We start from the raw sequence: 14,067 nt of genomic DNA, 5'->3' as shown, positions 1-14,067 counted from the left end.
TGAGCTCAGCTTGTTTAACAATTTTTTTTTTTTGTTTGTATTCGATTCGATAAGAAAAATTTTATTTATTTTTTTAAAATAATTTATATTTAGTTAATAATAATTATAATTTTTATTAATAAATTTGAATAAAAAATAGAATGAAATATAATATTTAATAAAGATATATATATCTATTAAATATAAAATTATTAATTTAATTTTTTTTAATAAATACTATCGAACGGTTCGTGAACATAACAAACCAAAGTTTATGTTCATGTGAACAAGCTCTTAGCGGGCTCAAACGAGCCGAATCGAACTCGCAAAGAGTCCATTTGTTTTACAGCTCTATTCAATACTAAATGCTGCTTCTACATCCTGCAGGTTGCAAGAACAAACATTTCGTCTAAAATTTCTTAATGACTACCCATCCAAGAAAGATGTATATCTCTGGGGAAATGAATATCATATTATATGGTTGATAGATATTTGGCATTACAATTAAATATCCCTTGCAGCACTTGTGTCAAATTACAAAAACAAAAAAGAAGAACACAACCAAACTAACCTCTGTTTGCCTGCCTGGCCAGCTGCTACGCCCTCGTCGGAGGAGTCCCGTCGTCCTCCTCAGGCTTACAGTACCTCTTCCAAAACCAGTGATTCTCAAACAGCAAATAGATCTCCTCGATCGGCACCTGCTTCGTCTCCGGCAGCAGAAAGTATATGAAGCAGCTCATCAAGAATATCAGCCCTGCAAACAGCAAGAATATACCGTACTTCAGGTGGCACAGCGCCGCCAGGAAGCACTGCGCAATCAGCGCCGTGAATATCATGTTCACGCACACCACCATGCTCTGTCCCGCCGACCGTGTCTCCAGCGCAAACAGCTCGCTCGGGACTAGCCACCCCAGAGGCCCCCATGATCGCCCGTACGCCAGCACGAACAAGAACAGCACGATCACTAGGAAGACCCCTATCCCTCTCGATATCTCCTTCCCATCCCGGAGATTCAGGGCTAGCGTAATCGCGACCGCCACCTGACATGAAACAAACCATTTGCAGCTAAAAAAATAAACCAAGAGTTTCACAATTGTATCGAGATTGAGCTTCCTTACGAAGCAGAAGATGAGTTCGCAGCCGGCTTCGAGAAAGAAGGCACGCCTGCCAAACTTGTCGACGAGAGCCATGGATATCAGTGTTGCGAGAACGAGGGCGGCGCTTGTGATGGCGGATGAGTACAGGGCAGCATTGGAGCCGAATCCCAAGCTTGTGAATATAACCGGAGCGTAGAACAGGATCGAGTTGTTCCCGGTCAGCTGTTGACATGCTGGTATCCCGATTGCGCCTAAAATCAACTGGGGTCGATATTTCCTCCTCAGAAGATTCCGGAACGGATGCTTGATCGCTTTTGCTGCATTGCTTGCTTCGATGAGGTCTTGAAACTCTGCGTCGACTTTTGGGGTCCCTCGGACTTTCTCGAGCACTTTGCGGCCTTCTTCCAGCTTCCCTTGCTCGACAAGGCTGTTGGGCGTCTCCGGGAGGAAAAGGCCGCCGACAAACATGAGAGTGGCGGGAACTGCAGCCAAGCCGAGCGATAGTCGCCATCCCCAAGGATGAAGATGTTCGATGCCATAGTTGACGAAGTTTGCAATGAGGATTCCCAAACATGTGGTGAGCTGGAACAGCTGGTTCACGGCTCCTCTTATCTTCGCCGGCGCCATTTCTGAGAGATACAGAGGAACTGCCTGCGGTGATGCAATTATTAAACATTCAATTCTAAATTTGAACTTATCTAAGATGGATGGATGCTTACTTGGTTGCCAAAACCGATTCCTACGCCGAGCAGAATCCGGCCGAGGATGAGCATTGCGATGTTCTGTGCGGCGGCGTTGAGGACGGCGCCAAGGAAGAAACTGATGGATCCGCAGATGATGCTGGCCTTCCTGCCTTTGTTTCGAGTAACGTAGGAAGCAGCGAATGTCGAAACGAGTGCGGCGAAGTATAGTGAGGATGTGAAGAGAGTGAGGACTTGGTTGTCGTACTTGCAGTAGTCTGTTTCCCCTCCTTTTGCTTTCTTCCTGCGGGCGATGTGAGGGAAGAACTCCTCCAGGAAATCATCCATGGAAGTCACTCCTCCTGCAAATTCACTCAAACCAGAATACAGACGTTAACATCCAAACATACGCTTCCATGAAATCATCCATGGAAGTCACTCCTCCTGCCAATTCACTCAAATCAGTACACGGACAACGTCCAAGCATGGAGGAATCCAATCAAAACAAAAATCGAATCGAATCGAATCGACTCTCTATCTTATCTCATCGCAATCATTTCTCCTCTCTTCGTCAAAAATCAAAAGCAACGCAGCCAATGACGAACAAACAAACAAAAAAAGCCCTAAATTCGAGAAAGCAGACATACATAAACCAAAAACAAGCCATCGAAAAGCAAAAGCACAAAACAACAAAGACGAAACAGAGAGAATCTGACCGGAGACGCCGAGATCATAGCCGAATAGAGAGCCGCCGAGGGAGCCGACAATGCAAGCGAAAACGAAGTAGGGAGTGATCCGATACTCGTAGAGATGCGCCCTGGCTCCACTGTTGGCGTCGAGCACTCCTCCCCCTGCCATTGATGCTTCTGCTTCGATTCAACCAGAAATGAGTGGCGCAAAATTTCCACTTATATAGAAGACGAGGGCGAATCCATTTCCAATTGCAAATCGCAAATCGTCCTTTGGATAAACTCTGCCCAGTCAGTATGAATGTGAGTTTCTTGATTTTCCATTTCTAATTAGTCAACACTATCCTCTCTAATTATTGCAATTTTAAATGGACCCACCTTTTATGTTATTATCAATCAATTTGAATAATTCATGCACCCTACCCTATTTAATTACTTTCTCCAAAATTACAAAAATACAGTATAATTTAAAAAATAAAAAAAAATTACTAACATAATATTGTATACTACTAAAGTGATCTTTGTTTTAAAAGAATAATATTGAAAATAAGTTAATTTCCTTAACATGTACAAATTATATTGTAAGACTTGTTTGTATTTGAAATTTAAAATAACAAAAAATTGAATTTATATAAATTTTTTATGTTATATAAATAAACAATGATGTAAAATTTTAATACTGTCTAATGTAAAAAAAAAAATATATATATATATATATACATATTAAGTTAACATTGTTCTTTAAAAATTCAATAAATAATGAAAGTCGTTAGAATCGTACAACCAAACACATGCCCAGAGGATGTCTTATGCATATTTGTACACAACATATATCCATAAAAACACATATATAACAAGTAAATAGCTCATGTTTTTATTTAATATAGTTGTATTAAATAAAAGCATTTCTTATACTGAAATTAATAGTATTATATATTTTTTAAAATTATATTTATATAAATTAATTATTGGTTCAACAAACCCTTACACACTTCAATACTCACTCCATAATAAGAAATGACGAAATTGAGTTTGTACTATGATTGCTGTCATATTTGTTATTTTCTAATTTTGTATTTTATTTTGTCAACAATAATTATCTGATGCAGTTTTGTTATTTTGTCTACTGTGCAATTGTTACCAATTATTTATTGATAGTATTTTTAATTACTAGTTAATTGTGTTCATATGTGACAACTAATATGGATATACTATATTATTAAATATTTTAGTTTATTTGGATAGACTTTAAATTGCTGTGTTTGAATTGTACTTATATTAATCATTTTCTTACCAAAAGTTTTTTTTTTTTTTTTTTTTTAAATGTTAGATTCGGTGTGAATGTGAATTTGTCTTTGAAATAACAAATATATATGAATTATTTGAATTTGGTAAGTATTAATAAGTCGATTATATAATACTTTTAATTGTATACAGTTGAATATAATCATTCAAAATGAAATAGATATTTTGTGGAATAGTTTATGAAATATGTACTAATGCATATTGATTTTGTGAATAGATTCAAATACATTTTTGTGCAAATTAGTATTTTTTTATTATTATTTTAATTCGGTCTCCGATTTAAATAGTAATTTACATTTGATATTTTATATAAAAAATAATATATTTTTATTAAAAATAATGATTGAAAAGTAAAAAATAAAAAAAAAAAAATGAAAAAGTGAACATATTAAAGTGTCTTTTTAGAAGTTTAGGGTATGTTTGTTTGGGTTTTGGTTTGAAAAAATATTATTTATGTAAAGTATAAAGAATTGTATAGATAATATAAAAATAATAAGTGTGTGAAATATATTAAATGATTTTGGAAAAAAATGTTAGGAAATTTTGGGTAATTTTGAATTTGAATTATAAGTTTCTTTGGGTATTTATGTAAATTATTTATAGTAGATGTATTATTTTATCAAAATCTTAACTACATATTTACTACAAATATTAAAACTATATTGTCTTGAAGTTGTTATTAGCCCGCTGATCTATGTCGGTCTATTTTATTAAATAAATCAGGTAATATTAATTGTAGTTTCAAAAATTATGATTAAAAAATATAATTCTAACATCATTTTTAGTAGACATACTATTAAATTTTAGTCATTTGAATTTTTATTCTACCAAAATTTTTTTATTGATGCATAAAATGGGCCCATCATATAATAAATAGATTCCAATTCAAGTGGTTACTAGTCTACATCTTGCATAAAAATATGCATGTAGTCAATTATTTAATTGACCAACTCAATTTAGAAAAACAAAAAATTATATTGTTATATACATAATTATCGATATATATTATTATAAAATATAATATATATTCTACTTATTAAAAAAATAATTCAATAAAAATATTGTTTTTTATTTCATGACACAATATTTTATACATAAAAAAATGTATCGATCCAAAAAAATACAAAGTAAACACGCCAATTTTCTTAGTCAACAATAAAATTGAGTCTAACCACAACTTTAGTGACATTGCATAAAATTCCAATATCATAAATCTAAAATAATAATATTGAATTAACTATAATTTGATTTGTTTGGTTTATTGTTGAATTTGAATAGATATTTAAATTTTGATTCAAATAATAGTTTATGAAAAAATAATATTATATTTTTTTGGAATCATACAAATTAATTTATGAGTCCAACAAGTTGGTATAATATTAATAAAAAAATCCTAAGTAAACAACGTGACAAGTTGCTCAAAAATTTAATTGAATTTTCAACATTAACTTAATAAAATCGAGTCAGTCCATTTTAGACGTACGACAAATCAGTCAACATCCCTTTAAGTCAATATATGCATAGTCTAAGTCAGTGCCAGCTAAGCAAATAAATTACTATTTATTATTGTTTTTCTTTTTTTTTTAATCTAAAAAAAACAAAATATTAAATTTAATATTTATTTTTATGTTTATATCATATTAAAAAAATGTTTTTATTTTAAATATTATTGATTAATCAGGTAAATATTTTAATTGAATGAATTTAAACTAAATTAATTTTTTTTAAAAAATTAATTAATCAGTTATTAAAAATGAAACCAACCAAAAAAAACAAATTAGTGATATTTTTTTTATGATTAGTTTGGACTTAATTGGGCTTACATGCTAAACCATGTCCTATTATTATTATTATTATTATTATTATTATTATTATCCTATCATATATATATAACTATACCAAAGGAATGGACTTCACTTTTTTTAAAAGTTTTGAAATTATGCAATTTCTTGTTTTTGGTTTTTAACGGTTACTTTCACAAATTTTGATCATTCTTATTGTTTATATTGTTAAGTTGCAAATCCAAGTCTCACATCGAAATTTGTGAAAAAAATTCTACACCTTATAAGTCTCTAAGTGAACTACACTAAGTATGAGTCTTTTTTAAGAATATTCAGAAACAAATTCGTACGAGCTCAACCCAAAGCGGACAATATCATACTAGTATTTTAGTTTGTCCAGTCCCAACACATATTTTCTCTATTTTTTGTATACTAAATTTTGTTTTTTTATATTATTTTGCAGAAGCAAAGGGTTTGAAGATGGAATGTGCTACTATTTGAATAGTCTTTTCCGCTGTAATGTTGACATATGTTAATCGACCAATCGATTGCTACTGTAATTTATCTTTCATTCTATTTTTTGTTTTTTTTTCTTTTTGATTTAGTTTATTTATTTGTTGAGATGTGTTAATCGAAATCGATTACTACTGCAATTTATCTCTCATTCTATTTTATTTTATTATTTTATTGTATTAACAAAGTTTGACATTTTGAAAGACGTTTTGGAAGATAGTACAATTTCGATGCCAAAATATGTTCACAAACAATCAGTTACTTTTGGCATTGAAGATATGGCCAATCATCAAATTAGATAATTTTTTTGAATTTTTATATTTATATTTATTTTGATTTTGTAATTATAATTATTTTATAATATTCGGATAAATGTTGTTAAATATATATAAATATGGAAAAATTATTAGAATTAAATTTTATTTTTGATTTTAAATGCTTAATTATTTGGATAACTTTCTATAATATTAAGATATTTTGTTTTAGTTAGAAAAATTATATATATTAATTGAATATTTTTGAATTATTTTTTTATTTCTATACATATATTTGCGTATTTATTTTGTTATTTATGCGTATTGTTTTATTAGTGTTAATGTTCGAATATTTTTTTATAATGCTGATACTATAAGAAATAGGACAAGATAAAAATGCAGCAAAAAAATATCAAATAATAAGAACGTAATTTTTTTTTAAGTTTTAAATGTGTGTTGTTTTTTGTGTTAATTTTCTAATAATTTTTTCACATGTTACTTTATTTTTAGTAAAGATGAAGATGAAAATATTGTTTTTAGTATGAAGATCCAAATATTAAATATATATGATTTTTGTTATAATAAACACTTCAATTGTCACGTGTTCTACCAATTAATTAAAAAATGATTAATTTATTTTATTTTTTATTAAAATTTGAAAATATTTTAATTGTTTTTTATTTCATAGTCAGTTAATTTTTTTTATTTTATTTTAAATTATATAAATTATTATATTATAAATTTTATTAATTACGCTAGTTGGAGTATTTTCTAAAGGATTTAAAAGGAGATGTTTGCCAGATAACTAACTTTAGATTTTGTTAATTATCCCATATTATTTGTTACATTAATTTATGATAGACATAATTATGTTATAAATAATGAATACAAAATGTAGCAGGGTACGATTTAGCTACACACACGAACGGCTGCCTATTCATTATTTTTTTTATTAATTTTTATATTGATTATCCTATTTATATATATACTACTCAATTTTTTTTTTTGATGAATTAATTTTTAATGTATAATAAATTATATAAAAAAATATATAAAATATATTATTTTAGAAAAAAACTATGCCCGGGCAGCTTTGGAGGCGATGCAGTACTCCACGCCGCCGCAACAGCTTCCGTAGAATCAAAGCAACCATCACCATTACGACATTACCATCACCATTGCCATTATCATTACAAATAGGGTTGACCTGCATACCTACCCTACCCACCTCTGATGTTTTCGACTTTTTTTTTTTTTTTTTTCTCATCTGGGAAAGGGAAACTTCTCACCACTGCTGACACTCTTCACTATACTGACGCGTGTGCTCTTCTCTTTCTCTCTCTTCTTTTTTTGGATTCGGCAGCCACGCATCGCCATTGCCATTTTCTTGATTGACATGATATTCATATGCAGTGATTATCCCGCACCACTGCCCATCTCGCTTCCTTTCTACTGTTGAAATTTTAATTAATTTGATTTGATTTGATTCCTTAATTTAATGGGCATCGTATCGATCAAGCAATACGGCGGTCTGTGACTGTAACCCCCATTGAATTGTTGATATCGGTTTTCGAATTCGATTGATGAAATAAATGAAGGAGGGGCATTGGTCAGCCACTGCATCAGCAGCAGGTATCATCAGCAAAAAAATGGCTTGCTTTCTCCTCGTCTCTTATCTTCTTTCCCACCAATGGATGAATTGGTTCAAAATTCAATCCCAAAAGTAAATGCAGTCATTCATTGCGGATATTTTAGTGTAGGTTTTGCACGTCTCGTCATTAAAGCTACATTCGGTGTTGGAAATGGGCATCTCTAGGTTTTTCTTTTCTCTCTCTCTCTCTCTCTCTCTATTGGTTTCCCAATATGCTTTTCCTTTATATAAAATATATATATATATATATTATATGTGGGCTTTCTTGAAGGGGAAACCAGTTGTTCTTGGCTGATTTGTGGCCAACCGTTCCTATTAATTGTCATTTTCAACCGATTTTGAGTGAGGATTCTTTCTGTTTTTAATCGCCATTGGGTTTGAGGATTTGTGCATCAATCTGGTAGGGATTGCTGTGGTAATCCTTTGTTTTCTTGAGATTTGGTCGTTATAGTGATCGAACAGTTCCGTTTGGCTGGCATCAGATTTGTTTTATATTATGTCTAGGATTTTCCCGTTTTGTGATTCATTTGTGTAACTCTGTGTGGTCAACTATGCATATGATCTGAGTTGTTTTTTTATTACTCTTAACTACTTGCTGTCTTTCATATAGTTTTTGGGGATTTGATTTGTCTGGAACTTGTATGAGGAAAAGGATTCAATCTTGTTTCAGTTAACTGTTGATATCCGGATTTAGTTGCTAGCTTCTTTTGATTACTTGTTTTTAGTTTTTGGAGATTGTCTGATCTGCTTCTTCGTCTTCTCTTTTATTATATGTCGGTGTTACCATTTGTGTTGGGAACACACATTGTGTAGTTTTAAGGACATCAGATGATTTTGTGTGCAATGCTGCCTAATGAAATTTCATGTTCATGAGCAAATATTTCAGTTGAAATCATTGATCCAGTAGTTTCTCTTCCCATACAGATCGTCAATGTTACAGTTTGTAACACTGACTTTACGGTGTTAATGAATCGGAATTGATTGAAGTGTCGTGATACTCCTTACCTTATATGCTCTGCTAATTTCAAACTGGTGCAAAGTGTGATTTTGGACTGTGTTCTTGGTTTTTATGTAGGCTTACATTTCGGGATTTGCTGGTGCAATGGCAACAAGTGACTATTCTGCAATTAGCTATTCTCCCTGTTTGGAAATGGAGGATATCTTTTCTCGTCTCTTATCCTTGACTTCCTATTTAGCTCATCGTGTAATTGAATTTATCGGTGAGTTCATCCAACACACTTTGCCTAATATATATGTTTCAAAATTTTGAACAATATTGAATGTTGTGTTTTTTGCTTTGCACACTTTTGCAGGAGATATTGTTTCAAGAGATGTGAATAGGTGGTTAGGAGATTCAGAGATATACTCTTTTAATCAGCATCTGAACTTTCCAATCAGCCATGATCACGAATATCTTGCTTCGGATCATGCATCTTCTTCAAGACAGTTTGAGTTTAGCAAAAGCTTTGCACTTCAACAAAGACATGATGCTTCAAATATTGAGGATCCATCATTTGTCAATTCACAACTAGAAATTGTAAATAGAAATTGCAGCAGGGGTATCCAATTCATTTTTAAAGGGTATTGTTCTAATTTATTTGCTCGGCCCGTTTTATGAAATGCTGCAATTATTGTTCAAAACCCATTGTGCAAATCAAGCACTAATGCCGCACCTCCTGTTGCATTTCTTGAATATCGTTGTTCAAGTAATTAATTGTTCTTCAATTCTAAGATGTAGATGGCTTCCGTTGGCTGTAGGTTGGTGCTCCCTTTGCTCTGTTTTGAATTTGTTTGGAAATCAGCATTAGCATCCTGGAGATTATCTTGTTACCAATTAAGATGTATGCAAGCTCGCGCGCAGAGGTAAAAGTTATTTACTTCGGTTCAGAAAATATGAAGAGTAGTTCTGATTGAATATGATATTGAGTTGAGTTGCTGCAGTGATGTTTGACTATAATTTTCTTCTGTACCTCCATTCTGAAATCTGTAGTGTTATATCCCGAGTTTCTAAAACTTTACAAGGGTCTTCTGCCGACATTGGGTGGTTACAATCTGCTCCTGGAATGGCTCCTGTGGAGGATGGTTCAGCTAGATTCAGGGAGTTACTACAGGACATTAGGTAAAAATTCATTGTTGATACTTAAAAATAAGCTTCTTTTAATGCAGAGAGATACATGTGATTCTACCTCTTTAGTCAATGTTTTCACTTGAAATTCATCGATAATAAATTTTGTTTTTTCCCTACACAACTAAAAATGCTACCTGGGAATTATGTGTTGATTTCAAGATGTATAATGCTCTGATTCAGGATATTTTGCTAGATTTCTTATTGTAGTTTGAATATTATATGTATTTCTTAATATTCGTTTATGGTAATAGCTCAACTTATCATAATAGGATTGTAGAAACTGAGAACTATTCTAATACTTTAACAGCTTTCCATGTTCTACTTCAAAGCTTGGGTTTTAGAACTTGCAGTCATGGTTCTGTTTTTCAAGTATGATTTTCTTTTATATAGTTATATTGCTATGATCGAAGCAGGAACTAGTCAATATTTCCTTGATTAAATGTCTCTGATTATGTATGTGTTTTATTTTGCCAGTAGAAATATATCAAAAGATATTTAAAGTATCTATGTTCTAATCCGAATGAGAGATCATTTAATAATTAGTTAAAGCAAACAAGTCCCAAGGATAATTTTTTTTTTTTAAATAACTTAACATTTTTTTTATGCTGCATTCTGTAACTGATGTGTTGATCTTATCGAGCTTGATTTTAGTTTCAACTTGATTAATATAAGCCTACATAGAACTATCATTTCCGATTGGACATTCTATGCCAATGTAAGCAATAGCTAAAAAATAATTAACTTTTGTTTGTAATATAATTTGACCACTCGATATTAAAGATATAATATGCATAAGCATACCCGAATACCACCTTCTATCTAATACCAGCTTATCACCTTTTCTTTTTCTTTTTCTTTTTTTTTTCTGTGCCTTTGATAAAAGTATGAAAAAACATAAGACTCGTTTTGTATGTAGGAACATATAAATTTTCCTCCTATTGGTTATTGATCACATGAATTGTTTGCTTGCCCTTCAGGAATGGGATGCACAGACTACCTGATTCGTTTGTTTACCTGTTGATTCCAGGTTTCGCAAGTTCCACTTCCTATCATTTTATCGCTTCTTTTCAGATTCTATGCTTGTCATTGTGATGTGATGTGATGCATCGTGTTCTTTGTGTAATTATTTAGGACTTTTTAGCAATCATGGGCCTTTGTATTTTGTAAGCACCAAAAGGTTTTTCTCGAAGATGGGTCTGGCTTGTCACATTGCTAAAATTCACAGTGAGGTAGCTACTGCATACTAAGTCTCGACAAATTTTCGTGGCTATTACTTTTTACCATGTTTCTTTACGAAGAAAGTGACACACACACACACACACATATATATATTAATGTTTTAATGCATGGCATAGGCATCGGTTGAGTACAATGCTTGGGAGCTAAAGCAATACATAGAGGAGCTATACTGGGGGTCCGGAAAACGTGTGATGTTGCTAGCCCACAGCAAGGGTGGAGTTGATGCTGCGGCTGCTCTGTCACTTTATTCCCAAGAATTGAGGGATAAAGTTGCCGGTTTGGCTCTAGTGCAGAGTCCTTATGGTGGATCGCCCATAGCATCCGATCTTTTTCGCGAGGGCCAGGTTGCTGACAAGGAAACCCGGCGGATCATGGAGTTTTTTATATGCAAATTGATTAAGGTAACATTCTCTGCTGCCTATCAACATATATTTTCATGAACTTGGGAAACATTTCGAAAGAAACACTAATTTTTGTACCCCTTGCCTATATTCTTTCTCTTCTAATAGCATTGATCAAATGCCCCAAGATTGAATATGTTTTCATCTTCCTTTCCATTTTATATTTGAGCCTCGTAAATCTATCGATGTGTTGCTATAACTTTTTATCCTGTCCCGGAATCTTGGTTGTTTCATTGAGTATGTTATGATTGAACTATCAAGAGTCTTGCATTGCAGGGCGACATACGAGCACTGGAGGATCTCACCTACGAGAAACGAATGGAATTCATCAACAACCACAAACTCCCTGACAACATCCCTCTCATCTCATTTCACTCGGAAGCGAGTATAGGGCCAGGTGTCATTGCAACAATGTCCCACGTCGCCCACGCCGAGCTCCCCTGGCTCCCTCGATTTTCCAGCGAAGGTGCTGAGCTGGCAGCCCGCAAGGTTCCTGTTATATTCCCAGCATCAGCTGCCCTGGCTCTCTGCGCGCTCCACCTGAAACTGCGGTATGGAGAGAAGAGCGACGGTCTTGTGACATGCCGAGATGCTGAAGTTCCAGGCTCGGTGGTGGTGAGGCCGGACAGAAAACTCGACCATTCATGGATGGTCTACGCTTCGTGGAGGAAAGAGCAGAGCGAGCCGGATGCATGTGAAATGTGCGAGGCTTTGTTGACTATGCTGGTCGAACAGGACGAAAGCAGCTCGGCACAGAATCGACGCTAGGAAAGAGTTGGAAAATGGCACTCTCCCTCTCTGTGGTTCATCGAAGTTTAGACAAACTGTGTGTTTTAAGGTATAGTTCTTTCTTGTATCATCTATTTGCTGAAGATGTGAGGGTATTAGGAGATTACTTAGTATCCATCCTGTTCATTTTTGTATGATTTCCTCTTTAGCTTAATAGTAGTATCTTGCTTGGTTAATTTGAAATTGGAAGATTGATTTAAGTATTATTTTGACTGATATTTTGTAAGAAAAATAATGTGTTTTTATTGAGCATTACGCAGGTCTAATAGTATTATTATTAGTTTCATTTTAAAAAAAAAAAAAAAAACACATTTTTTTGGGATTGTTGGGAGTTGAAATAAAGAGGCATGAAGTGAATGATTTAAGCTTGATCTGCTATGGGCTGATGGGCCTATGCCGTTAATAGATGGGCCCGGCCCATTATTACGAACACTCTCGATCTATCACCTTCATCTCACGCCTCTTCTTTTAATTAATGTGTGTATATATATATTTTTTAAATATTATGATGCAATATTAGGATTTATTTATATTGTAGTATTTTATTTTTAGTTTTGGTGTTTTTAAAGTAAAATGGTTATTAAAGTAATATTATATATAAAAATATGAGTGGACTTTCAAAGAAAATATGAATACATTAAGTGATAGAATTTTGCCAAAATAGTAAACACATGTAAAAAAGTAATAAAATAAAATTTATGTTTTTTCCGATATTTAGATTTTAATGTTTTTATTGTTAAATATTAAAGAATTATAAAAATGAACAAGCCCTAAAACTCTAAGCCATAAAATTTAGCAATTCTGATCCAAGGTATTTTAATTTGATAGTGTTTTTACTTGCAATTTTATTTTTTTTTAAAAAAAATCATACTATAAAAATCATAACATTTTTGTCACTTAAATTTTCAATAATACCCCCTCGGTTGTCATCTAGAATAATTATGATCGTTTTAATTTTTTTTATAAAATTAAACTCATGAACAATCTATTTTTAGTAAAGAAACTCATTTATTTATAATTTAAAATATTTAATTTAACAATGATAATCATTTTACTATTACTTCTTTTACTAGTTATTTTGCTATCATATTTAAAATAAATTTTTTATGATATGTATACAGTATACTCTATATTTTTATCTACCTTAATGTTTATATTAAAATATTATTAATTTTTAGTCTATACCAAAACAAATTTGCATAAATATTATGGACGGAAATAGTATTTTTTTAAAAATATCTATATATATATATATATATAATAGATGTGTTTACTTTCATTATTTTTCATAATAATATAATTTTTTTAACAAAAAATCAATAATAAAAATAAAACTTTTAATAATACATTTACAATTTTTAATAATAAAAAATAAAATTCTCAAAAATTCAAAACCGCCATCATATATTAAAAATAATACTCCATCCGTCTCATTGAAAGACTATTATTTTCCAATTTCGTCAATCCCAAAATAAGATTACCATTTCTTAATTTAGTAATTGTACTACCTACCTAAAATAATAAATATTCTTTCATCTTACAATATATTACACAAATGCTA

At 32.0% G+C, this 14,067-nt stretch overlaps 2 protein-coding genes across 7 annotated transcripts; one reads left to right on the top strand and one right to left on the bottom strand.

The window, feature by feature from the left end:
- Positions 1–431: 431 nt before the first annotated feature.
- On the bottom strand, positions 432–2,770 carry LOC127263874 (sugar transport protein 14). Its single transcript, XM_051293146.1, has 4 exons — positions 2,473–2,770; positions 1,796–2,118; positions 1,098–1,727; positions 432–1,019 (listed from the first exon to the last, which is right to left on the bottom strand). The coding sequence occupies exons 1-4, from the start codon at positions 2,612–2,614 to the stop codon at positions 576–578; spliced, it is 1,539 nt and encodes a 512-aa protein (XP_051149103.1). The 5' UTR covers positions 2,615–2,770; the 3' UTR covers positions 432–575.
- Positions 2,771–7,634: 4,864 nt separating this feature from the next.
- Positions 7,635–12,780, top strand: LOC127264180 (uncharacterized). 6 transcript variants are annotated; one of them, XM_051293618.1, is made up of 10 exons: positions 7,635–7,930; positions 8,059–8,114; positions 9,025–9,169; positions 9,263–9,530; positions 9,708–9,812; positions 9,940–10,068; positions 11,055–11,104; positions 11,209–11,306; positions 11,433–11,717; positions 11,994–12,780. In XM_051293618.1, the coding sequence occupies exons 3-10, from the start codon at positions 9,052–9,054 to the stop codon at positions 12,483–12,485; spliced, it is 1,545 nt and encodes a 514-aa protein (XP_051149575.1). In that variant the 5' UTR covers positions 7,635–7,930; positions 8,059–8,114; positions 9,025–9,051; the 3' UTR covers positions 12,486–12,780. The 6 variants fall into 6 exon arrangements, with proteins under 6 accessions (XP_051149575.1, XP_051149576.1, XP_051149578.1 ...); XM_051293619.1 differs by having other exon boundaries at positions 8,054–8,114; XM_051293621.1 differs by lacking the exon at positions 8,059–8,114.
- The last annotated feature ends 1,287 nt before the right edge of the window (positions 12,781–14,067 follow it).

The sequence above is a fragment of the Andrographis paniculata genome, unplaced genomic scaffold (assembly GCF_009805555.1).
Source record: "Andrographis paniculata isolate CXL003 unplaced genomic scaffold, ASM980555v1 Contig69END, whole genome shotgun sequence".
In the NCBI taxonomy this organism is placed as follows: domain Eukaryota; kingdom Viridiplantae; phylum Streptophyta; class Magnoliopsida; order Lamiales; family Acanthaceae; genus Andrographis; species Andrographis paniculata.
The sequence above is the reverse complement of the archived record's forward strand: the minus strand, read 5'-3'. Positions and strand labels throughout refer to the sequence as shown.